Source organism: Tiliqua scincoides, chromosome 5 (assembly GCF_035046505.1).
Source record: "Tiliqua scincoides isolate rTilSci1 chromosome 5, rTilSci1.hap2, whole genome shotgun sequence".
NCBI lineage: Eukaryota > Metazoa > Chordata > Lepidosauria > Squamata > Scincidae > Tiliqua > Tiliqua scincoides.
Window position 1 is genome coordinate 10158377 of NC_089825.1, and position 25825 is coordinate 10184201.

The 25825-nt window shown below is 41.6% G+C and overlaps 1 protein-coding gene and 1 pseudogene across 1 annotated transcript in view; both read right to left on the bottom strand.

Moving 5' to 3' along the window:
* The window catches only part of PTPRN2 (protein tyrosine phosphatase receptor type N2), a 636554-nt gene that overhangs the window by 398160 nt on the left and 212569 nt on the right, over window positions 1-25825 (bottom strand). The window contains exon 11 of the mRNA XM_066627523.1: window positions 16787-16866. Within this exon, the coding sequence (XP_066483620.1) occupies window positions 16787-16866 (80 nt within the window). The remainder of the gene's footprint in view (window positions 1-16786; window positions 16867-25825) is intronic.
* Window positions 5459-5570, bottom strand: LOC136655075 (5S ribosomal RNA; annotated as a pseudogene).

Here is a 25825-nt window from a genome sequence, read left to right on the forward strand (position 1 = left end):
GCTTTCCTTACACGGAGGATACCTCTGCACCACAGGATGCAACAGTTTCCATTTTGGTACTGTGGCATCAGCAGGAGGGAATGGATAGGGTATTGAGGGGAGGAGGTGCCATGAAATCCCAGTGCAAAGCTTTGCCCCATGGACCACAAGCACTTTAGCACAGCACTAGCTATCCTATTCACTGACCTGAATGAGGAAACCATCACATGACACTACCCTATTCTCACATCATGGCACGTACAAAGCCTAGGGTGAGACTGACAGTACCTGTTTATGTGCCAGCATGTGGAGGCAAGCAATAAAAGGGACACATGAAAACTAAACTGACAAAAATGAATGTCAGACTCTTGAAGAGATACTGAATACACAATTTACCCTAAAGTAACTGATACTCATCAGCTGCAATTATTAACATTATCCATGTATATTACCCTACCTGCTTTATTCAGTGTATTTTAAAATTAAGAGGTATCTGCATACTGCATTATCTATAATCAGCAATTTAGGATAGTCCAATGCCAAATACCTCATTAAAGATGTGTTTTTTTTGAAAAAAATAATTAATTTCCTTTGAAACAAAAACCATTTTAGAAAGCTTTGGCTGTAGACCTTACTCACTAACAGCAATGTGTAATCAGCAGAAAGTCACTTTTTTAAAAAGGTGACAGGTCCAACATCCGCTTATTGTTGCAGTTCTAATAGCTGTTGGTGGAATGATGACTGTGATAACAATTGCAGTGATCAATGAAGCTGCATTTCTGTTCTAGACCACTGAGCTTCAGCAATTGCCAGATCAAACAGTGGCCCTGCCTTTGTCAAGTCATTTCAAGGATCACAATTTTGGACAATTACTGAATATTGCTCATGTAACAGATGCAAAATGTTATCCATGCAAGCCAGCGGCTCTTGTGGACAATATCCAATGAAATATCCACCAGCAATTCTTCCCACAGTGGGAGGCTACAGAAGTGCAAACAATTGCTAGAACAAACCTAAAACTTTATGTCATTAAATGTCTATATTTCATGTGTATTTCTGTTTTCTTAGGTAGGAGCAAGCTTAAGACCCAGCAGCCCACTCTGTGTCATTCAGAGCTGAGATGCAAATTACAGACAGCTTGGTGGAGAGAAATGTAAATTTGATTCATCTGCTAAGACCAGCTAAACTGGTTGATCAGGTTTCAAGGAGACTGGAGGAGTGACCAGGCAGCCAGCACTCCTCCAATCAGAGACCAGGATGACATCATTCCAGCCAAGGAAGAAAAGCAGTATTCCTGGTCAGAAGCTCTCTCTCTCCTCCTCCTACTTCTCCAGCTATTACAGACTCCTCCAGCCATCACACCAGGGAGATCCAGATAGGGACCACCACCACCTGTGAGAAATGCAAGGAGAGACTGATGGTTCCATCATCCAGATACAAGCAAATAGGAACTGGATATTCGCCTGAAACTATAAGAATTTATATTGATCTTAAAGTTGTCTTCTCTCTCCGCATTACCAGCCTCTTTCGAAGTTCTCAGTAAAGCTCCAAGTTAAAAACCACATGCATGAGATTATGCAGCATCTCAGTGCCACCTGCTGGTCATTCATATGATTGCAGGTGATCAACACTTCCAAATTTCATGCTCCTTACCTTTATCCCTTGCTCATTTGGTTTCATTATCTCCTTTTCTTTTATTAAACTTTTAATAAACTTTTGTACTGTTAACCTTGCATCTGCCTGGTTATGGGGAATTCAGTGGCTCATCACATCTTCTCGCTCTGCGTGTACTACTTACTGTGAGAGTGATTTTGACAGAGACCTCTGAGTTTCAGTATTGTTCGGGGGAGGGAGTTCTGCCCAGGGATCTCCTCTGTCTAACCTCCTGGGCTGGCGGAAGAGGATTCAGAGCCCAATACTGAACAGTGCGCGGTGGCTTACTGCTGGTGCGTACTGTTGCAAATGTGCCATAACGTACACATTTGCGAGCCTTACTGCTGGGTGTGCGCCTGGCTAGTGCTGGGCTAGCGCCAGACAGGCACTTGCTTGGCGGTCGCACAGACCGCTGATTGCGGCACAGTAAGCGGGGGCAGGGGGTAGGCGGGGGGAAGGAGGGAGGAGGCATTTCAGTGAGGGGGGAGGTAGGCAGAGGGCGAAGAGAGGATGGGGAGGAGGCATGACGGGGAGGGCAGGAGGAGGGAAAAGGGTGGGCAGGAGACGTGCCAAGGGAGGGAGGGGGGTCTGGTGGAGCATTCGTGTGGGGCTTGGTGCCTTACATGAACACTTTTACCTTAGCACTGACCTTTCGGTCGGTGGTAACTTGAGTAGCCCCATTGCGGGGCTACTTGCCTTACCCAGATAAGGGTACAAAAGAAGGGGACAAAAGTAGCCCGTGGCATGCAGGATCCGGCGACAGCCATTTTCGGCGCTGCTGAAGCTGCGTGCCACAGGAAATCAGGACTGGGCTGTCCATCTATCAAGGCTTATCCTCTGTAAGCTGTGTGTCCAAACAGAGGAGCGAGGGGAACAGGAAGGGAGTGAGTGTGCTTACCATTAGATGCTACTGTCCTGCATCATATTGTGGTTGCTGACAGCACCTCTTTGGACCTTAACACTTTCCATGAGCCCACTGCATATTTTTCTTTGTTTGCAAAGGAAGAGTTAACCTGACCCATCCATTCAAGCATGTAAGGGAAGACAGGGTGGTGGAGTTTGAGTTGTCTGTCTCAGGGGAAAGAGGTTTAATCATAGGCAGATTGGGTTTTCTGCACTCTCACAGATTCAAGCATACACACAGCCTTGCTTGCATGTTAAGTTCAAGTACGTGGACTAAACATGAACTAAGTGGTGCAATTTGAAAGTGACTGGGTGGAAGGAGCAGTTGCACTATTGCAATGCCTCCAGCTTCTGCTCCATGACATACAGAAATCAAATGATCCAGCCTTACCTAAATCATAATTCTCTCTCCCAAGCAGAGAATGTTGTTAAGTGTGTGAAGGGGCAATTTTTGATTTTCTAACAGCATGCACTGCTGGCTCTAATTTAGGGGCTCAGATAAGCTGGTTCTGCACATCAGAGTCCTTCATGCTATTGAATTAGGCCACCTGCCTATACAAAGGTTGCTTGCAATAAGTTAAGTCAATTCTGAAATAGCAGTACTCACTTAAACATTATGTTTTTGCAAATGAAGATTTGTGACACTTCAAAGACTGAGGTTTTTTGCAAGTAAGATATGAAAGTTCACTACACCTGGCACCTGAAAAGCTATACAAGGGTCTTACCAGACTCAATGGCAATTTAGGAACTAGCAAGATCAATATTGGTAGCACAATTCAAAAGAAGCCACCTTGTTTAAAATGCCTATGTGAGTCTGTCACCTCTTTCTTGTGGCATCATTTTTCTCACCTCTGGTTTATTGCTACACCAAAAAACTAGCTGCTGGAAACCCCTTAAAATCAAAAGGCAGAATTCAGTCAAAACTAAGCACTCTTCTGTTCCATTGAATTCAATATGAAAGAAATGAATACTTGCCTTCCGCTCCCATTGAAATCAATGGGGCTTAAATCTGCCTGGTGCATGCAGAGAAATACAGATTGTGTATGCAACATGTACCTGTCTAACCAAAGTGTTCCTCAGTTTAGTGTTTTTACAATTAAAGCCAAATTAATGAATAATAGATTGGATGTTTTAAAACTGAATTGATATGGGAACTTCTTTAAGGCACTCTTTCTCTATAAAATCAAACTACAATTCGCAAGGACCTTCAGAGAATAACAACTTGTGGATTTAATTACAGATAAAGAAAGAAATTGGCTTCTGTTAAAAACATGAGAAGTCATGACCTAAAAAACATTAAAATGGAACAGAGCTTGAGAAATGATGAAGTCTGTCTTCAAAAAAAGAGTCAATTAGTTTGTCATTTTTCCCCTCTTGGAAAGGTAGACTGTAAATAAATTTACTAAATTTATTCATGAAAAGTTTGCTTATTTTTATAACATGCTGCCTGTATGTGCCACCATTTTGTAACTGTGAATCCAGCTCTGTGTGTGTGTATTCACAGTGTGTATTCACTGGCCACTGCACCATATGCATCACTGGCCCAGACATATGGCTTACATCAGCAGCAGGAAGTGAGGGGGTAGTGGATTCTGGCTGCCCTTCACTCCAAGTCTGCCACTTCCTTCAGCCTGCTGCAGTCATGAACCACATTGATCCACTTGCCACTCACATTTACAGGGTACGAAGAAGCTCCTTCATTCATGTGATCCCTTTAACTAAATAAAAAAATGAAAAATCCATGGATAAACAAGCCCAAGCTGTAGTCTAAATAATGTGTGTCTGTTTTTGTTCTTGAAATCAAAATTGTGTGCAGATATACTGCTTGAAAAGATACCTTACACAAACACACATTGGCAGGAAACTCTCAGAGGGACAAAGTTTTTGCTTCTGATCTGTTAGGTTCTACCCACCCACAGTCCACCATGTTTTCCACCCATTATTCGCTGGATTTTATCAAAGCTGCTAATGACTCACCAGCTTCCACCCAGAACCCTTTCCCAGCTCCTCCACCTGTCTTCATCCCGGAGCAACAGATTTTGTGATCAAATACTAGCTACCAACTTCATGGTAGTTAGTATGTACCATCCAAACCCAGAAATGATTTTCTAATTTCCCTCTTCTTCAAAGTCCCAGTTTTTCTCTGGTGTTATCAACACCTCTTACTTATAATGAAAACACAAAGATCTTTAAGTAGCGGCAGCCACATATATTGTTACAGCTTCAGAAAAAGATTCTCATTATTCAGGAACATTCATTAATTGGGAGTACAGAGGGTTGTTTTATGCCAGAGTCACCTTTTTGTACTTTACAATTGTAATGAGGAGGGTGTTGATAGAGTGCAAAACGTATTTAAATTTAAAAGAAATAATGGCACAATCCACCTTTAATAAGTGTTAAAGTGTCATCTCACACGACTCATCTTATTGATCTGCCTATGTGATGCAAGGAGGAACATGCATGCTAATGTTAGCCTCACAGTGATCCCCACCAACCCTGGGGTGCTCTTGTTCGTCTTACTGAGCCTTCCTTGCTTATGGCTGAATACATTATTAAGCTAGTGCATGTGAGACAACAGTTATGCCATTCCGGATACGTCCTAACAATAAATCAATATATTTCTGCATAAAGCATGATGAGCCTTTTTCCCTGTAGAAAGTGGAAGAGCCAGCTGAACTTTTGTGTTAGGGCTAAAGGGTTCACTGAAACCAGAATATTGTCATGCATATGTTTTGCATTACTTTAATTATTAAATACAGAGGAAAGTTTCCCCACCTGACAACACTGCAATGAAATGATCTGGGGTTAAGCTGCACTATATTGCAGTTATATTGAGACACACTGACAGAGGATGTATCATTTACTATATAAGGCATCTGCAGTGGTTGGTTGGCAACCTTCAGTCTCGAAAGACTATAGTATAAGCCTACAGCACCGGGTATTCCCAGGCGGTCTCCCATCTAAGTACTACCCAGGCCTGACCCTGCTTAGCTTCCGAGATCAGACGAGATCGGGCATGTGCAAGGTAACTAGGTTTCGTGTCGCCGAGCAGTGGTATCCCAGAGGGAGGCACAGTACTAAGTTTTGCAGGGCATCTCAAAGTGCCATGGAAGCTGCCCTGCCCCCTCACCTTTGGAGTCATTCTGGGCAGCGAAAGCAAAGCTCCGCTGGCAAGGGGGAGAGACAGCTTACATAGCTGGTTGAGGCATCCTGCAAAACTTAGCACTGTGCCCCCCACTAAGAACGCTACTGCAACCTGGTGCATACAGTGGCCAGCCCCATCCCTTCTGGCCTCGCTGGCAGGTCACTTCCAGCCCGTTCTCTTGAGCTGAGATTATACAGCCACCATACTTGACTCTTTACATGCAGGCTGCACTTGGTTCTACACAGAAATGTTTTCTGTGTGAAGCAGCTCTAAATATAAACAAATCTTGCAGACAGAAAAAAAATATAAATTCTATCTGCGGACCAAGCATAATATTTAATTTATCCATCATTTTCTCATCACAGAACGTGCTGCTAATACTTTTCTCTGCCCAACCCTCAAGATGAAACAGCCATGGAAAACTATAACAAATGAAATTGTACCATATTAGAGGCTCTATTTTTCTCAGTGCAAAGCTGTAATGAAAACTGGTTTCCACAACTTCTAATTACGAAAACATTAGCTACCTGAATCTTCTCCAGCTGAGCAGATTAGCATAGATCTTATATGCTGACAATTATGACCTTCTCTCCAGCAAACACTTGTCAAAAGTAATTACCTGGATGTTTAGGAAGGAGTAACGGGGGTGCTTCTGCTCACCTTTGCTTGTTACTGATCTACAGCAAGTAGAAAGCTTTGCCAAGTGGCATCCCCTCGAACTTGGCATACAAGGAGTTTTTAATGAGATATTAAATATTAGCCACATGATCTCCTGCCAATCAAAACTGCCATCGTTAAAGCAGATGGAAAGAAACACCCATTAGATGGGTTTTACAATTCAGGCTGTACAGTGCCACGAGTGCTATCATCACGATCCTATCCTACTGAACCAGGGAAGGAAGTGATTCTGGAGCAATTCATGCAATCATGCCTTATGCTTTTGTACTCTACTGAATTATGCCTGCAAATCTTTATTTTTCAGCTGTTTGCCTTATTTATATCTTTTCATAATGACCCATTTTGTATGTCACAAAACTGGAAGGTTGGCAATATTAAGCGAGTTTTACAAAAACATAGTGAATATGGATAGTCACACATTTGTGCGACTTACAGCATCTTTACAGGGCTACACCAAAGTGAATTCCAATAGGACGACATCTCAGATAACTATAGTTTGAATATTGGGAGTATTTCAGGACTTCTTCATTTCAGGTTGCTGTCCAGTTTACCTGTATGAAAATAACCCTTTTTTTGCACGTCACTGTAACCTGCCTTGAATTTCACAGCCCAATCCTAACCTGCAATGGTGCAGCCAGGCTGCAAGGCCTGCACCTGTACTGAGCGCAACTTAGGAGGCAGCTGGAGGACTCCTCAGAGTAAGAGGTATTCTTATCCTGAGTAATGCCACACCCTGCCCTATAGCCCTATAGAGCTACTTGGATCCTTGCCAGCTATATAGTTGGTGCAAATCCAGGAAGCCCAGTGTAACACCAAGAGGGGGTTTAGGATATGGTGGAGGAGGGCTCCACCGATCCCACCCCCTCCCAAGCCCAATTCACCCCCCTTCTGCCCTCCCTTGCCTAGAAATGCCCCCCTCCCCACCTTCCTCCCCACACCCTTCCACTACCCAGCGCACCCTTACCTGTTCCGACCAGTGGAATGCCTGGATTGGACATTGGCAGGGTGGCGCAGGCCTCCCAGCTGCACAGCCTACTCTCTGGGTGCCGTGAATGTTTTTTATGGCATGTTTGCAACACCTCTGGCTGGCACAGCAGCTGCTGTGCCAGCTTAAGCCAGAGTTTGGATCGCACTGTCACTGTCATAATGTCAGTGTTCAGATTGTTAGGGAACAAGATAGTATATAATGTGGTCTTAAACACAATAATAGCCTCAGGTGGCATAAAGGGCAGCAAGAGACAGGAACAGAGTAATGAGCAGGAGACTTTTGGGTCGATGAGAGTGGTTGACTGGGAGAACTGACTGTTCTGTGACAGCTAGATATAATGAGAATGATGACAAGCAGGCAGAATGGGCAAAAGACCACGACGAGCTTTAAGCAGTAAGGTTGGATGTAGGGGAGGATGTTCTGGACCACGTTGCACTTCTGAAATTTCCAGTCCTTCAATGACAGCAGTCTACAAAATAAAGATTTCAGCACTAGCAACACTACACTGAACACAATGCTTCTGCTCCAAAGAAGTGTGCAGGACGATCTGCGCTGTTTAAATAGCAGTTTGGGATGTGACGTAGCAGAGCTACTGTTCAAAAAACAAAGCAAAGCTTCCTCATACCTTGTTCAGTACAAAAGACTACATTGTCAAACCACAATGATTTTCATACAAGGACACACAGGATACGTTCCTATAGCACTTTCCTGAGAGTGAGCCCCATTAAAGACATTGGGACTTACTTTTGAGTAGGCAAACATAGGATTGTGCTTATAGCCAGCAATTCTATACACATTTACTTGGGAGTAAGACAAGTAAGTACACAGTGGGTCTTACTTGCAAGTAAATATGCATAGAGTTGCACATTCTAGAATTGCATGCATTCTATGAATTGCATTCTATGAATTCATAGAATATGCACAGAATATGCTATGTACCAGACACCCTTGGTGCAGACAATGCATTTTTTCACAGTATTCTCATTCTAAACTTTTTACCCAAAGGAGAAAAAGTGAACAGAAAAGCCTCAATATATGTATTTATATCTATTTGCCTCTTACTGGTTGACTTATTTGCCAGCACATCTTTGAAGAGCTCTTAACAATCTTTTTTAAAAAAACACAAAAAAAAACCCCTTTCCCATGTGAGATCTCATGCATGTTCAGATCTGAAAGAAGGCTTACGCCATTCCATCTATAAGAGGTTCAATCCTATGTTGCTAGGGAAACTATTTTCTGTTGTGACAGCAAATGAGAAGTTTCTCCTTAGAGAAGCCCAGTGGTGTTCATCCTTTCATCCAGTGCGCGCGCGCGCACACGCACATGCGCATGCACACACGCACGCACACGGCCTGGTTTTGGCCATGTATTTTGACTTAATGGATGTGCATTATAGGCTAAGGTTTGGAACCAAATGTGCCACTGTGCAAGCAGTACTTACATTCTTGCACAGCACGGTCCACTTGTCAAATCCCCTATCTGCTACACTCTGCTTCTGAGGCACCCTCCAGAGCAACATGGAACACAGAGTGGAGGGAGGCTGGAACAGATAAGGAGAACTGGAGGCCTGACCTTACATGACAGCAACAGCATCTTTGGGTACAATGCATTACATGGACTGTGTATTTTACAGATACTGATTTTTCTGCAAACCACTTTGGATATATGTTTAGAAAGACAGAATACAGAAAGACAGAAAGATAGAGAATCTTAAACAAATAAAGCAGTACACAAAACAAAGTTGAGATAACAGGAATTCAAAGATCAAAAAACTTTAGAGGACATATGTGAAAAGTCCTTTCTGTTGGCCACTCCACACCAAGTGAGCCACTGACCAGGACTCAAGTTGATGACTGTTTTCCTGGAAAGAGCTCCATGGATCCACCACCAATCAAATTATTTTAATGAGAAATAAGGCTTCAGTTCCTCATTTAGCTTTATCATGCTTGTACCAACTGTTTTAGTAACAGCTTGACTGCAGAAGTCCGTTAGCAAATGGCTGTTAGTGGAGCGAAACCTGAGGAAATTGTACTGTGATGCCACTTAAGGAAGGAAACCAAATTAGGCACTATCTCACAAAGAATTAGCAGATGTTATCTATTATTATTATTATTATTATTATTATTATTATTATTATTATTATTATTATTAATAGATTAATAAATTTAATAAATTATTAAATTTATTAATTCAAATTAACTTTCCTTAATTAATTAAAATTAATTAAAATTTCCTTAATTAATTAAAATTTAATAAGTTAAAATAAATTTATTTTTACCCTGCCTTTCTCCCTGGAGGGACTCAAGGCAGCTTACAACAAAGGTTAAAAACATAAATTAAAAAACATAATTTAAAAACAGATAAGAAAACCTTATTTGCAACACATCTTAAAAACAGTCTATGTTTTTAAAATCTATGCATGCTTTAAAGTTGATTTTTTTAATCATTTATTGCTTTAGAGTGCACTAGTTGTTTGTAAAAAAAATTTTGGACACATTCTTTGAAGATGCACATTTACAGGCATACTTCCAAATAGCTACCAGGTGTAAACTACCACAACTCAAATGACCACAGGGTATATCCACTAATTAGAGCTAATAGAGGATCCATTATTTCAGTTAAACTCTACATTAACTATGCATCTTTTTAACAAGAAGAATAAAAATCAGCCTGATAGTCCAATCCTCATCACAATTATTCAGAAGTAAACTCCATACATTTCAATGGAACTTACTTCCAAGGTTTACAGCTGGAATTGTTTGGATTATACCAGTTCTTGGCAATCTTGGTCCGATAAAACCAAATGAATACTGAACAAAATATCATGGACATGCTCGCTATGAACTGCCTCTTCCTCCTCCATGGGCTTCTCCAGCAATGCTAAAGCAAGAACCCCCTTGGGCTCCTCCTTCTGCCCTATCTTATCCAAAGAAAATTATCAGACTTGTACTCCTGTACATAGCACTTCAGATCTGGGGACAAAAAGAAAAGCAAGGCTCCCACTCTGAATTTCTGATCTACTTTTGGAGTGAAAGATGCTAGAAATACAAGTGCAGAAACTCTCACTAGGGTAGCTTAAGGGAGAAAAGCAATAGAGGTGATGTTGGTATCTTTTATAAACAATTCCAGCTCACACAGAAGGAACTGCACAAGCATAAAGGTCTATAAGATTTCAAAGGATTATTACAGATATGTGCCCTTGTAGCCAATCCCTCAAGTTGAATACTCAATTTCTAGAGTACCAGGTAATATTTTTTGATTACAATATTTGCATCTCACCTTTGTTGGTTATTTGCATCTAATATAAGATGGCTAGCAAACCACATTAAAATAAAAAATAAATTAACTTCATTTTTTTAAAAACCCTCCATTTCCATTTGGATACTAGAAATTGCTACAGGATCTTGGAGAGGTAATTCAATACCACACTACAACCCTGGTCAATTCCAAATGCTCTGGTGGCAGAGTTTTATCCAAGGATAGTTTCAACTGTAGACTGCTGGGATGAACATACTCTATTTCTACTTCATACATCCCAGGACTCTAGCTTTCATTGAAAATAAGTTCTAGGATAAAGCCTGATTGAAATTATATCTTGCCTGTGATCCTGTAGGTGCTTTCACTTGACACAAATCCTTCTCAGTGCTCATGTTAGCTTCCCTTGATCTTCTCTTTCCCTGAACAAGTAAGACTGGGGGGGGGGTCCATTTTTTAAAAAAGAGCTTGGGATCAGTATTGCTTAATGTCATGTTCTGGATTGTGTAAGGTGATTGGAGGGATTGTTGTGCTTAGTTTTGCCTGATCTGGTATAGTTACAAAAACGATTTCTGGAAAAACAGTGTTTGATATTACAGGATGCCGTTTTTTCTTTGGGATAATCAGCTGTATTTTTTGCACAATATCTCCTGTACATTTGTAAATAAACAGATTAGTACAAAAAGATAAACAAATCAGTACATGTCCAAAGTTCTTGTCTACAAAGGAAAATAAGCCTGTACAGGCTGCCCTGAACTTATCATTGCCCAGGAAAAGGAAAGTGCAAAACAGTATGTACTCTGAATTCTTATGCTTAAAATGGTTATATTACATTAAGCCAGATGCTTGAAAATCTTTGCCTTACCATCATGGGCAGATGCAGTCCTAGATTAAAAAAAACAAAACAAAAATCCCACATTCAACATTTCAGGGCCTTATATCAAGAATATTTTAATACTGGATGGCAAGATCCAGGAGGGAAAAAGGAAGAAAATCATGGTAGCATTATTTTTTATTATTTTCTTCATATGCTGCCACCTTAATTATCTGTCTATACCAGGGCAATCATAACAAGCCTATTCTTTCCTTGATAGGAACTGCAAACTGGTATGCAGCAAATGTACCCCTAGGTGACACAAGTTTCAAGTCAATATAATTTGCAGATAGGCTATTTAAGGATAGGATTCCCAGAAGGAGCTTCCATATGCAGAACAATTACATAAGTTATAATTAAATTTATGTCTGTGGGATGTGTAGGACTGTCTCATATGGTGAAAAATGTTGTCTTATTATCAATAATCACTAAGTTACATTTCTTCCTAGCACTAAAGTGGAACAAAAACAAAATAAAAGCCACAAGTATTATCAGAGTGCAAACTGTTTGTTTTTACAGTTACCAGCAATATTGTCTGTAATCAGTTCCTGCAAAGGAACAGAGGAGAATTTCCAAGGTTTGCATTTTTATAAGGCCAGCCCTAAGCCAGGAAACTTCCTCTTCTTTTCCCACCAAGTGGGGGAAAGGACAATTTTTGAAGGTATCAGTTTGGTTCCCTAAGTTGTCACAACCCAATACACAATTTGTAGAGGCCAGTAAATAAATCTGGAGCTAGTAAACATCTGAATATAGAAGAGTCTGAGGATTGAGATATTGTCAGATTTTATTTTTCTCCTCTTGGTTGACACTCAGTATTAACATATTTATTGTATGTGGTCCTGAAATATCTTGAATGTTGTCTTTTATGGCAACATCTACCCACAATACAATGTAAATTATTTTCAAGCATTCAGCTCAACGTTGGTAAGATATGGGTTTTGATGTGTTGATGAGATGAAATTTTTCCTGCTACACTTTTAAAATGCAGCCCTTTTTCCTTCTACTGCCTCTGCTGCTCAGTGTAATCCATTCCACAGAAAAGTGGCAGCTATCCAAGATTACAAAAGCAAAGGAAAAATTAACAAGATGCATATAAGTTACATTTTAAATATACAAGGTTTTGCGACCTAAATTTTTCAGCTTCCGGAAAGGTAGCAGTTTTACTTTACAGCAACAAAAAAACTGTGTCTCAATGTGTGTGTGTGTGCAAACACACATGCATGCAGAGAGAATGATGTTTCAAACAAAGAGATGGATACTTTCCTCAAAAGGTACTGTCAGCAATGCCGGGGGGGGGGGGGGAATGGCGATCACCTTCAGAGCAACTGATATTGGGGTGTCGCAAGAGGTCGATGGCCAGACTCTCTCCAGTCTCCCAGCCTGCCAAGGGATCCAGTAGCCTCAGAGATAGGCAGGAGGAGGGGGTTCTGTCATCCACTGATCCTCCTCCCTGCCAGCATCCTACATGCTGGCCAGCCTCCTCCAGACTGTCTTCATCACCAGCTAGCCTAGGATTATATGGAGCATCTCAACCACTTTGCTCCACCCCTTCCTCCCAGCCAGGCTGCATAAGCCCGGTCACACAGCCTCCCAGGCCCCCAGTCCTATGAGCACTCACCACCTCTGCCTCTCTGGAGCCTGCTGACAGTGGCTCCACTCCCCTTGCTCCAGATGTCAGTCACCCAACCAGGCTTCTCCCTCGATTGCAGTGGGACTGACCAGACTGTAATCAAGGAAGAAGGGGCAGGGCTCCCATGCATCTTGCCTCCTTGGGCTGGCCCTTCTGGCAAGGCAGGGAGGCCCCACAGCACTGCTACTTCCTCCGTGGAAAAGCCCACTGGTCTGAAGCTTGGCCATGTTGTGCAACCAAGGTAAGTAGGGTCCCGGGCCGGATCCCGGACAGGTGCCTATCTCACAACCAATATCAAATTCCAGAACCAAGATGAGCAATCATGGATGGAACTAAAACCCAACACAATACTTCATCCTATCACTGCATTTCAATTAGTTTACAACAGAGCTGTACCATTTCTAACCTAACAAGAGTATGCAGCCCACTAGCTATGTGCTGTCAACTGCCAGGTGCTTGACTAGCACTAGCTCTTGCTTTTGCAATCCCAAGGAGATAGTCACAAAAAAGGGGGTTTGTCAAGCCCCTGCTGTACCCACCATATGCAGATGATGGACTGCATTTGCTTGGTACGGATTTGGGGCACAGATAAAGTTGCTGCACTCTGATCCTTTTAGCAGTCGACTGTGGCTGCAATCCTATCCACACTTTCCTGAGAGTAAGGCCCACTGATTATCATGGGACTTACCTCTGAGTAGACATGTACAGGATTGGGTTGTCTGTGATGGAGGTCATCACCTTCACATGGTGGCTGCAACCCACTCCTTCAGTCTGCACATATGCACAATACTTTAAAGAGGATATTTGTAACACACACACACACACACACACACACACACACACACACACACACACACACACACAAATTCAAACTGTCGGGGTAGTATCAGCTTAATCAGGGACTGAGGCTACAATCCTATGCACACTTTTCTGTGAGTGGGTCTCATTTAACACAATGGGACTTAGTTTAGAGTAGACCTGCATAAGATTGAGCTATAAGTCATTCAGTGCACGTGTTTAAAAACAACACCATCATGAGCTCAGTCCAGTTACAGTTAAACACAGTCAAAAAACCACTAGTTGAAACAGACAAGTTAAACACATGTTTAAAACTTTTTAATTAAAGTCCATAGCAATTAAAAACTCACTGCATCATGTTCCATATTTCTAAGCACTATTGTTATGAAAATAAACTATCTACCTTTACAACCTTATAAGTCACACATACTATGGAGAAGAATACCCTATTTACCTTCCAGCTCTCAGTTCACTATGCAGTATATAGTAGCTTAAAGCAACTGCATTACTTATTGTCCTGTGGGCTACAACTGCATCAGTCCGTACACATGCGCAATACGCACACACACTCCTATAAGTTAGCAGCTCAGTACCACACTGTGCAATGTGTACTGCATCATCAATTATTTGTACATCAGCTGTGCGCCAAGCTGTACGGTCCATATCACATAGAACTGGCACAACTGGTCAGGAGGAATCTCTGTATTTATGAGAGGAATCTCTGTATGTATAAATGCTCTGCAGAAGAGCATTTAAGCTGGGCTGTTGCTTGATACAATAACAGCATAATCCTGTTGGCATCCTTCAGTCTTGGAAGACTATGGCATCGCGCTCTGAATAGTGGTTCTAGAACAGAGTGTCCTCTCCAGTGCGCGAAGCCTGGGTAGATATGGAGGATAGGCTGTTACCCATGCAGCAAATCCCCCCTCTCCATGTCACTGAAATGGTCCAATGGAAAGGCAGAGGCAAATACGGTTGACTCCAGCAGTGTCGCAGGAGTTGCCAGAACGTGACTGTGTCCAGCCATGAACTGCCTCAGGGACTCCGGCTCCGGATTTTGCCTCGAGGTTGACTCCTGAAGCCTTTTCCATAACTGGATATAGCCACAAGGCAGTGGAGGTTTGGGATCAGAGTTTTCCTTCTCTCAGATGAGCTGCCTTCCCAGGCTGGTGAGTCCCATCTACCCGGTGGTTGTTTAGTCGCCTCTTACAACAAGTACAGCCAAACTGAGGGCCTATTCTTATCCCCAGCTCCCAGGGGAAAACATAATCCTATACAAGTTTAATCACAAGTCCCATTGTGATCAATGAGGCTTACTCCCAGAAAAGTGTATACAAGTGTTCATCGCTTAACAACCTTCTACTTAACAACAGACTGCATATATGCCAGTGGTCAAAGCACAAAAAAGAGGCTCTTAATGAGGCAGTCTTCCATAGTCTGCAGCAGAGTGTCTGTTTACACAACCAAGAGACTCTTAACACAAAGAAGAGGTAATCTATCTCCAGTAGCCTGTGCAGCCAGCTAGTGTTTGGTAGGGAGTGTCTGTTTACACAACAAAGGCACTAGATTGGACTGAATGTTAACAACAACCTAATCTCATAACAACAGGGATCAGAGAACATATCCCCGCCATTAAGTGACACACACCTGTATAGAATTGCAGCCTAAAAACTACCTGTGAGGAAGTCCCATTGAACTCAGTAGGGCTCACTTCTGAACAGACATGCATAGGATTGTGCTATAGGGCTAATTTGTAAACACCGCGTATCTTGGGATAGTTGCTTATATTTCTTGCTATTACAGAACTAGAAACAGTTTTGCAGCCAGACATTTACTCAGAAACAAAGGTGTTCATAGCATTGCAACCTTAGCAGAATAATGTTGTCATGGTATATAGTCCCAGATTTAGTAAGGCTATGCAAGTTGCATTTTTAAACCACAGTGTTATTCTTTTTCATTAAAATTCCAGGGGTGCCTGCCTAATAGGCAAATGACTTGAAGGTAGAGCTTCTGCCTGCTCTTTTGTAGAAGGTGTATGGGAACAGCTCATGATAGATATAAAACATGAAAGTACTATCTGGGTCAGCTCTTGATTATATATTGTGAATGTTATATTATTATGCTGTTCATTATATGATACAAAGTTGGGTAAGGGGCTTTTATTATTATAATAAAATATTTATGTACTGCTTTCCACAAAAAAAGTTCACAGTGCAGTTTAATTGGCTTAGGACAGCAAAAATAACTGGGGGGTCAGCCCTGCTTAGGCAACTAGAATTCCAAGCACAGTTTTTGGCAAGCAAAACAATTTACAATCAAGGTGAGACTGTAATCCAAAATGACTGTAATCAAATCTACATGCTTTGACATCAGTTTTGTGTGTGTGTGGTTTTTAAGGAGAAGGATTTGAGTTGTCAGTCTACCATGTTTACCAACTAAGGGTCATGAGAATTGTGAAATTAACTTGACAGCACAAACACATTTATAGCCAATTCCTACGTCCAGAAATAAAGCCTTAATTGTAGTAATGCTTCTTTTGTGCCACAGAAATACTAGTTGGGAGTTATTGGCATCAAATATTCATTTAAGAACATACAGGCTAGATTTTCTCTCTTTCAATCACAACTTTGTTCATTCTTTCACTATGAAGAAGGAGGCCTCCTCCTCTTTTTAATTCAGTACTTTTACAAACAAGGAAGTGACAGGCAATTTTAATGAAGTCAGAGATGTTACACTTGACTTTTCCATTGGGGTTACTACCCCTTCAAATGTCTGTTACATTATATGTTAATTTTCTGGTGAGAAAGAGGATTCTTGTTCACTCTCTTTCTAAATTTGGTGGTGGGCAGAGAAAAGGATGCATCAGACAATAAGGTTTCTTACCTGCTGCTTTGGCAACACCAGCAGTAGTGGCATTGTAGACATTTGAGTGTAATTTGAAGGTCACTGCTGGCCCCAGTATGCTACAAAAAAAATGAAATAAGAGATTTTTGGTAAACAAAAAGCACAGCACACAACTTTACAGTCAAAGGATAATCTTATCTTCACTTTGTTTTATTAGCATCAAACTATAGATTGCATTAAAAGGTTGACCTGGCACCTGTGTATTCTTTTTTTCTTTTAAAATAACAACCACAGGGAGGGGAGATTAGTGGTCCAGTCCTACTGGACTACTGCATTGCCAGAACTCAAGTTCATGCCATACACAGCGGCCTGGCCACCACCTCAAACTCTGAATGGCTACGCCTTTCAATGAGCCCTGCCACAGGTAAGTCAGTGCAGGGGGCAGGTGAGAGGCGGGCGAAGGCAGAACGGGAGGATACTGGGTTGGGGGGGTTTGAAACCAGGAAGAAGGTGGTAGCAGCATCAGTGGTGCTGATGATATCCCATCCCCCTTCCCAGGCGTGATTCCCCGACCCAGATCCATTCCAACATGTGCATGCAACATAGCTGCCACAGGTCCAAGTAGATTTTGTTGCTGCAAGAGCTTATTCTGGAGCAAGGGAACAAATGTTCCCTTACCTCAAGGAGGCCTTTACAGCTTGAAACTCCCCCCTGGGATGCACTGCACACCCTGTTGGCATGGCTCCATTAGCACGCAGGGAGTTAGGTAGGACTGGGCTGCACAATTTGGAGCAAGGTTTGCAGAAGAGGGTTTATCCTTTTCTCTCTGTCCCAATGCCCCCTCCCCCTGAGATGCAAATTGCTCCAGCAGCTATTGGCATCATGGCAGTTTTTTCCCCCCCAAGAGTAAATACAACTTCCAGGGATGGGTAGTTATCAGAACCAAAACGCATAGGGAAATGGTTAGCTGAATGTCACATTCCTAAATGTTACAATTCCAGTCCTGAGTGGGCACCCCAAAACGGCTATTTTAAAAGGAAAAAAACCCCTAACCCCTGCTAATTGGGTAAGAGGCACTTTTTCAAGTGGGTGCTCCTTTTTTTAGCAGAGGGAGAGTAACTGGCCCACCTCACCCCAGCAGTGTCTAGTGGCTATCTGCTAGTATTCATTTGCATCTTTTTAGATTGTGAGCCCTTTTGGGACAGGGAGCCATTTAGTTATTTGATTTTTCTCTGTAAACCGCTTTGTGAACTTTTAGTTGAAAAGCAGTATATAAATACTGTTAATAATAATAATAATAATAATAATAATAATAATAATAATAATAATAATAATAATAATAATAATAATAATAATAAAAGCACACGTAATGGCAAACTACACATTGAGTGCAATATATAGTTTGGCCCTTAGACTCCAGTAAAAAGCTTATTATTCACTTCACTCTCAATGCACTTCAAAGTATCCCATTGGGCTTTATGCGTTAACTACCAATGAGACTGTCAGTGCAATGGACTCAACTTACTTTGGTCCATGAAATGTCATGCTTTTCATTTTCATCTATGTGACATTACATACTGAGATGCAGGAAAATCTGTCTTCCATCCTTAAAGTTGGGGTCACCACTGTCGGAAAAGGAACTGAGTTTTCTCCCTACCTGATGGGAAACCATCTCTTTTATCTTTAATCATGAACAATTCCTGTTGCCCTTTATGAGAGAAAGGGGCTCTAACCATAAAGGGGCTCTAACCATTGGCACAGTTGAGATTATCATAAAACCTGCCTCCCAAATGCAGATACTGGTGACCTCTATGTCAGGGAGGAGTGCAAGTTTTGATCTTTCTCAACATTCTTCCTTGCTGCAGTCCTACTCATCTCTTCCATAGACATCAATAGGAGCTACTGATTTCTGGGCCAGAAAGATTGGGCAAAAGAGAATTCTGAGCAACCTGCTGGAAAGGTTGAAAACTCTTCCACACACACACCCTTGTTACATCAAAAATGTTCATATTAGACTTCTAGTGTGCATATGCTGCTTACAGAAGTGTGTGTGTGTGCATATCAGCACTGATATGAAGACCACATCAGAAATGTATCATGACTCTAAGCCAGAGATCTATGCCTCATTTACATGTTTTAGCTACAGCTAACATCATTTGTGCATCATTTTCATTAACAGTGGTTATTAAGCCACAGCTGGTCAATTTCCTGTTGATATTCTCTGGAAATGAAAACAAAGGAAGAAGTGTAAGGCAACTGCATACTGAAAAGCACCACAGATATGGTGAAAAGCAAACACCTCAAGTATTTTTTTTTTTAATTAAGTAATTCCCCCTCCAAGAACAGAGCCTGAAATACTTAGAGAATTCCCAAGTGATTTTAAGAGGGGTAGCCATGTTACTGCTTTGCAGAGAAAACATCAAAGAATTTTGAAGCATCTTAAAAACTAATCAGTTTATATTAGCTGAAGTTTTATGTCTCAGATCCACTTCATAGGATGCATGAAGCATCATCCTCAGTTGATATAGGCATATACACACATATTAGAATAAAGAAAAAAAATGTAAAAGGTGGAGTCAAAGGGCTCTGTGACAGAAAAAGTACAGTTACAGCCCAACCCCCCACCCCAAAAAGCAGAAGCATTCCACCAGAACTAACTACCTTACAGCAGTTGTAAGATTTACTCTGACAGTGCACAAAGTCACATGATGCTGGAGTGCCAGTGGGAAGGCTAGAGACCTCCCACATGTGCTGGAGACCTGCACATGTGAGAAGGCAAAGACCTGCCAAAGCAGATAAGGCAGTGAGGGGGAGACAGGATGGGGGGAAGGGGAAGGAGGAACAAGGCGGCAACAAGGGCAGGGGAGGAATGGGGCAATAGAGGCAAGGGAAGGGCAGATCGAGTCCAGGAAAGAGGCAGGTTCAGTGGCAGCGACAAGGGCAGGGAAGGGCAGAATGGAGTGGTGGGGGAAGGGCAGATCTAGTCCAGGAAGGGGGCAGGTTTCAGCAGCAGCAGCGGCCCTATATCCTAACCCCCTTCCCGAACCCAATCCACAGCATGGGTCCATGCATACCTGAGTCAGCAAATTTGCTAATGCAAGTCCAGGAAGACCTCAATGCACTGCAGAAGCTTACCCTCGGGTAAAAGAATGAATGTTGGCATCACTGCATTGGTGGGGGGCAGAATAGGATTGGAATGTGAGTGACCATTATTATGTAAAAAAGAGTGATGATTCACAACAACAGTAAGCTGGGCAAGGCAAAGCAGTCTGCCTGGCTATGATAAGCTAACTAATGTGGAAACAAATTATTGACAACATTTTAATAACTCACTTTCATGTGTCTGTTTGCAACCCTGAGAACTAGAAACATAATATGTTTTATATAACAGTTGAGCCAGAAATACCCAAAACTGAGTCATTAGCAAATTCTTGACATTTTCACTGTGAAAATTTAACAAAATTTATAAATTTGCCTTTTTTACAGTGAACTCAGTTGACGCCCACAGTTAAAGCAAGCAATTGTTCACAATGGATAAAAGTCAGAAAGCAAAAACAAGCTTCTGAGGTTACACACACACAAACACATATAAAGTGTCATAATTTTCAAGTCTCTAATTCCTATTGCAGCTGAGTCAAATCTTTGAAAGTTTTGATTTTTGTATTAAAATTAAACAAAAGAGATACTTTGTTGAACGCAACAGAAAATCAAATGTCCTTCTTTAATTTTCACCCCAACCTGGATATTAATCATAGTTCAGGTAGAGGAGCCAGTTCAGAGAAACGTCTGAGCCTCAGGGAGCTGTGCAATTCCTATAGTTTAGGCTAAGTCCCTTAAGTCTCTGTGAGCCCTTCACCCAACATATGTGACTGCAGTCTCTACAAGCCTTTCACCCACTGGGTGAGCACCTTCCAGCAAGTAGCTCACAATCCTGCCATCCTCCCCATTACTGGATCCCTGAGGTAACTTGAAAAAAGGTGTTTTTTACATACTCATAGTGCTTTTCTTTGTTTTCCTCAATCAATATATATAAAACTCGTGTGTGCACATATCCATATAAGGTGCACATATGCTCCCTTCTATTTACGCTTAGGATGGCAGCATTCATGTTAAATAAAGTTATATTCTTTTAAAATGGATAATGTCCCATCACCCCAGAAATGCACCTTCCCCTTCCATGCCTCTCCCTCCCCATTTTTTCTAGTGCTTCCACTGGGTCGCCTCCACTGGGTTGCACGGGGTTGGGGAGGGCTTACTGTTAATTCACTCAGTCAGCTTGGGAAACTCTGGTCAGGCAAGGGAGCTGGGATTTCCCAGTACTTTTGCTCTCGAAGCTCAGGACCTTCCCTGAACTGCATTTGTGGACTGCAAAACAGTTTCTTGGAGCTTTACAAATGAGCCCCTGAACTTTTGGACACTTCATCAGCAGCAGGTCATTTAAAAAAAAAAAATTGTACTAAAATTACCCCAGAATTCTTAGTGAATAAACATTTAAGTAAGAATATATGCACTCCAGGGAAAATTAGACCAGTACATACAAGGGGAATATATTAGAACAAAATAATATTGATTGCATGGTCTTGAGAAGGACTCTGGTACTCTGGTATTCTTGACAGTGCCTTGCATTCTGTCATAAATATTGGAACATAAATGCTAAACAGCACTATTTATTTCTTTTTATTTGTAACATTCACAGCTTGTAACCTTCAGCCAAGCAACCCAAAATGGAACAGCCATCCTCTGAATTAAGTGAAGAAAAAGCAATTTATCTGCTCAGAGTGGCTCACAGAGCTTGAGATTTCAACCTGAGTTTTCCACAGCTAAAACTAGCACACTACACTGAGCTAATTCTAGTATTAACAGTCTTCAACTAATAAATATATGAAAAGAGTTTTATGGGTAAACTGTAAAAACAGTACTAAGTGCCCCTTCTACACACACACACACACACACACACACACACACACACACACACACACACACACACACACACCAAGACCTGCTGAGAACAATATTTACAGTGGTAACCATGATATATGAAGCATTGTTCTGACATTGTAATGATAAGTGAAGCCTGGTTCATAATAAGCATGATTGTCTAGACCAGGGGTGTCCAAAGTTTTTGGCAAGAGGGCCAGATCATCTCTCTGACACTGTGTCGGGGGCCATGGGAAAAAAGCTTTTACATTTAAAATTTGAATAAATTTACGTAAGTTTACATAAATGAATAGATTAAAGATGAACTTATATGAATGAATGAAAGTCTTGCAATAGCTCAAGGCCTATAAAAGGCCTGGCACAAAGCAAGGCTGGCCTTTCCTTTGCTGCTGCTACTGCATCACAGACGTGAAACAACAAGCAGTGGAGGGAGCCCTCATCCCACAGTTCACGCGAGAGGTCAAACAGTCGCCCTTACGCTGAGAGCAGTTGCATCGGGTCAGTGCGGGCTCCAACCAATCTCCAGAGGACCAGAGGCTCATTGGAGACTGGGGGCTCCCTGAGGGTCGCATTGAGAGGCCTCAAGGGCCGCAAGTGGCCCCAGGGCCGGGGTTTGGGCACCCCTGGTCTAGACCAGCCATTTTCAACCACTGTGCCACGAATGCCACAGGAATTTGCCACAGGAATTTGGGAGAGGATCATTTATCAATACAACCATTGGGGGATGTGAGCCCCCACTGACAGCACAGTGTGCCTTGTCAATTGTCAAAAAGCTGATGGTGTGCCTTGACCATTTTTGTGCCTTGCCAGTGTGCCGCGAGATGAAAAGGTTGAAAATCACTAGTCGAGACAACAGTCTTAGAGCCCAATCTTATATTCACTGTACCCAGTCAAACATCCTTGGTTCTTCTTTTGAGATGGTGCAGACTGCCATAAAGTAGTCAGTGCCGTATTTGGCACTCGGGGAAAGGACTGTGCCTTCCCACCCACATTGTTGTCCATTCCCCTGATCACTGGAGGAGGATTGGGTCCTGGGAGGGGGTGGGACTGGTGGTGACAGTGCCACCAATATCCTAACCCCTCTCCTGAACTCAGTGCTTCAGCACAGGTCAATGTGGACTTGTGACAGCAAAATAGGTGTTGCAGGTCCAAGTAGACCCCTCTGCAATGGTTGTTCTCTTACCTAGAGGAGACCTCTGCCACTGCCTTCACCATAGGATGTATCAGTTGGCACTGCTAAATCAACGGCGGGTGGAGGGGATAGGACTGCACTGTGAAATGCTAAACCTAAAGGCACACTAGTGTTTATGACCTGATACATTTCATTGTAAACTAATGATTCCCCCCAAACCATCCATAATCCTGTTGGTTCATGAGCATTACCACTTTTGTGGCAGATTACATCACACACAAATGCAACAAATTGTGCAGAATGAAAAAGAGGTCATAAATACGACCTCGTATAAAACCACAAAGCCTAGCTGGCAAATTGAAGTGAAACACCAAAAAAGCATGGCATTGCTATACATTCACAATGATAACTCAAGGATTTAAATCATATTTGAGAATCAGTCGCATTCAGGCAAATCTGCAATTAACAATTTTTTGTTATGGATTTGCACCCATTTAACAAGAGAAAAGTACTGCTTCCTGAAGTACTGTACTCCCCATCTACATAGAGGGGGCTGTAGGGAACAGTGTGACTTCAAGTGTACTAAGAAAGTAACGCGTTATATTCAAAGTGCAGTGTTTCAATGAACAGCTGATCTGTGACACTTGGAATGAACAGTCTAATTACCCCCTCTGTTTGTGGAATTTCTGGGTTTTTCAGTAATGTTACCTTCTGCCATATTTTATTTTTAAACAAAATCATGTGAAACAATTGCAGATTGTCATTCCTATGCATTGCTGACTTATAGTTAATCTGTAAAGGATGACACTTATATTGAAATTATTTCATTCTAGATCAAAGGTATCACACTCCCGTTTTTCTCTTTTTGAACATCACCAATGCGAACAAAATAATTAATAATAAAGTTTCTTTCACTCATTCTAACATGGATTAGAAAGCGTGTGAGTTCTCATTAATGAATGAGCACACTAAAAAACCAGACAGGAGAGGAATGTACGACATAATCAATATGACAATGCCTGTATTGCTTCAGCCGTAAGGCTACAATTACCATTATGAATGAGAACATTTAAATTTGTATAGATTTTGGATTAAACTTTACATGACCACACATCTCCCTCTCATATGTACTCCTTATTTACTGGTTAATAATGAGGAGAATCACAGTGAATGCAGTTACAGTCTTCCATACCCACTAGTGCAAAAAGATTTGAGGAGCACCTGTGGGTAGCATATTTGTTCTCATTGACAAGGCATCCAAAGTATGCAAGAACCAATTTGAGGCTCTACAAATATGTCTTAAAATTATGCACTTGGGATGAACAGATATATAAGAGCACAGTACTGGGTTCCATCTGCGTCTTCAACAGTAGTATAGAAGTTGTACAGGAGGGCTTTCAGTTTACACAGGTCGCGCCTTGTTATCCACTAGGGTTCCGTTCTGGAACCCTCCATGGATTTTAAAAAAAAAAGCATGGAAAAATAGCTTCAAAGACCCACTTTCAGGTTTCTTTCTCCTCCATTGCTCCTAATGGAATCATTTCATTCAATTACATTATTCACTCATTCTATTGGCTGAATGTGATTCAGTGTCAATACCAACGCATTCTGGGATGAGAATGGAGGAGCAAGAAACCCAGGAGTCTTTAAAGCTATCTTTAAGCCCAAGAAGCTTGCAATTGGTGCAATTTAACAGCAGGAAGAAAGGAAACTGGATTTTGGTGCTTTTTTCCCCCCTTGTTACAAGGCATTTAAATGTGGACCCTGGTATCAGTGGTAAGTCAAATCAGTGGATACCAAATCAGTGGTTACAGAGGCATGACCTGTACAGATCTTCTAATCACTGAATGACAAACTACCAACATGCATTGCTCTACACAATTATTACAGTGCTAGATCTTCCTTTGCAACTTGCCATCCTAGCAACATGCTAAAACATGGGGAAACACTGATCAATAGGAAAGTCCTATTAAACTCCAGATTCAGAAAGAGATTATATATGGTATTTGGCACTTTATTACATTCGAATACCTTCAAAATTTTAAAATTCTAAGCTATTACAAAGAAATCAATATGCTAACTGCCTTTAAAAATCAAAGCCACTAAAGCTAAAATAGTTGGACCAACATATTAAATTAGAAGGTACATGTACATAGTACCCTTTTAGTGCACTATCCAGAAGAAGCAGAAGTCTCTTCTAGTACCCTGAAATTCCAAAGCAACATTAATGAACTAAAAATATTAAAATTCATGTGCATAAATACCTGACCTATGTCTGCATCTGAGTGTGAGGATGCACATTAACAAAATACAAATATGGAACTGAAAATTGCTATTTTCAAGTATGCCCCCATGGATGATAAAATTACAGTGATATGTTATCAGTGAAGCATAGGGCAGTCAATAACACGGGACACAATCTACTTGGACTTTCTGAAGCTCCACTGAAATGAATTACCATCTGGGACAACTCTAGCATTATAGCTGAAAGGCTGTACCATCTCTAATCAAAGGTCAGGGGGAGAAACACAACTAAAGATAAATGCATTTCTTCTGTTATTTGCTTTGTTTTTTTGGTTCTCCAAACTAATCTTTCAGGTCAAACCCAAACCAGCAGCCAGACACAAGGGAAAAAGAACCTGGTCTCTTTTTGGAATGTTAACAAACAAATTTCTTCAATGTAGTGAGGTAGTTTTTTCCTAGTTGAAGATTGCTGTCTAAAATGCTGTCTATTAGCTGCCTGATAACTTCTTCACCTTCCCCTTCAGATCTGAAAAGGAAAGCACAATAGCTTTCTACTAGGCTGAGAGACAACAGTACAATGCTTGCTCATTGCAGGAGGGCCTTGCTGCCTGCCTGCATTCCAAAAACAGGGACAAAGCAGCGGGGTTGTTATATAGCTCACTCAGCCTCCCTGCAGCCTAAATTTGAACAGTATATTTGGTTTTGTCTCATCCTAGCTTATGGCCAATCTTATACTAATGCCACACTAGTCCTACTTAGATGAC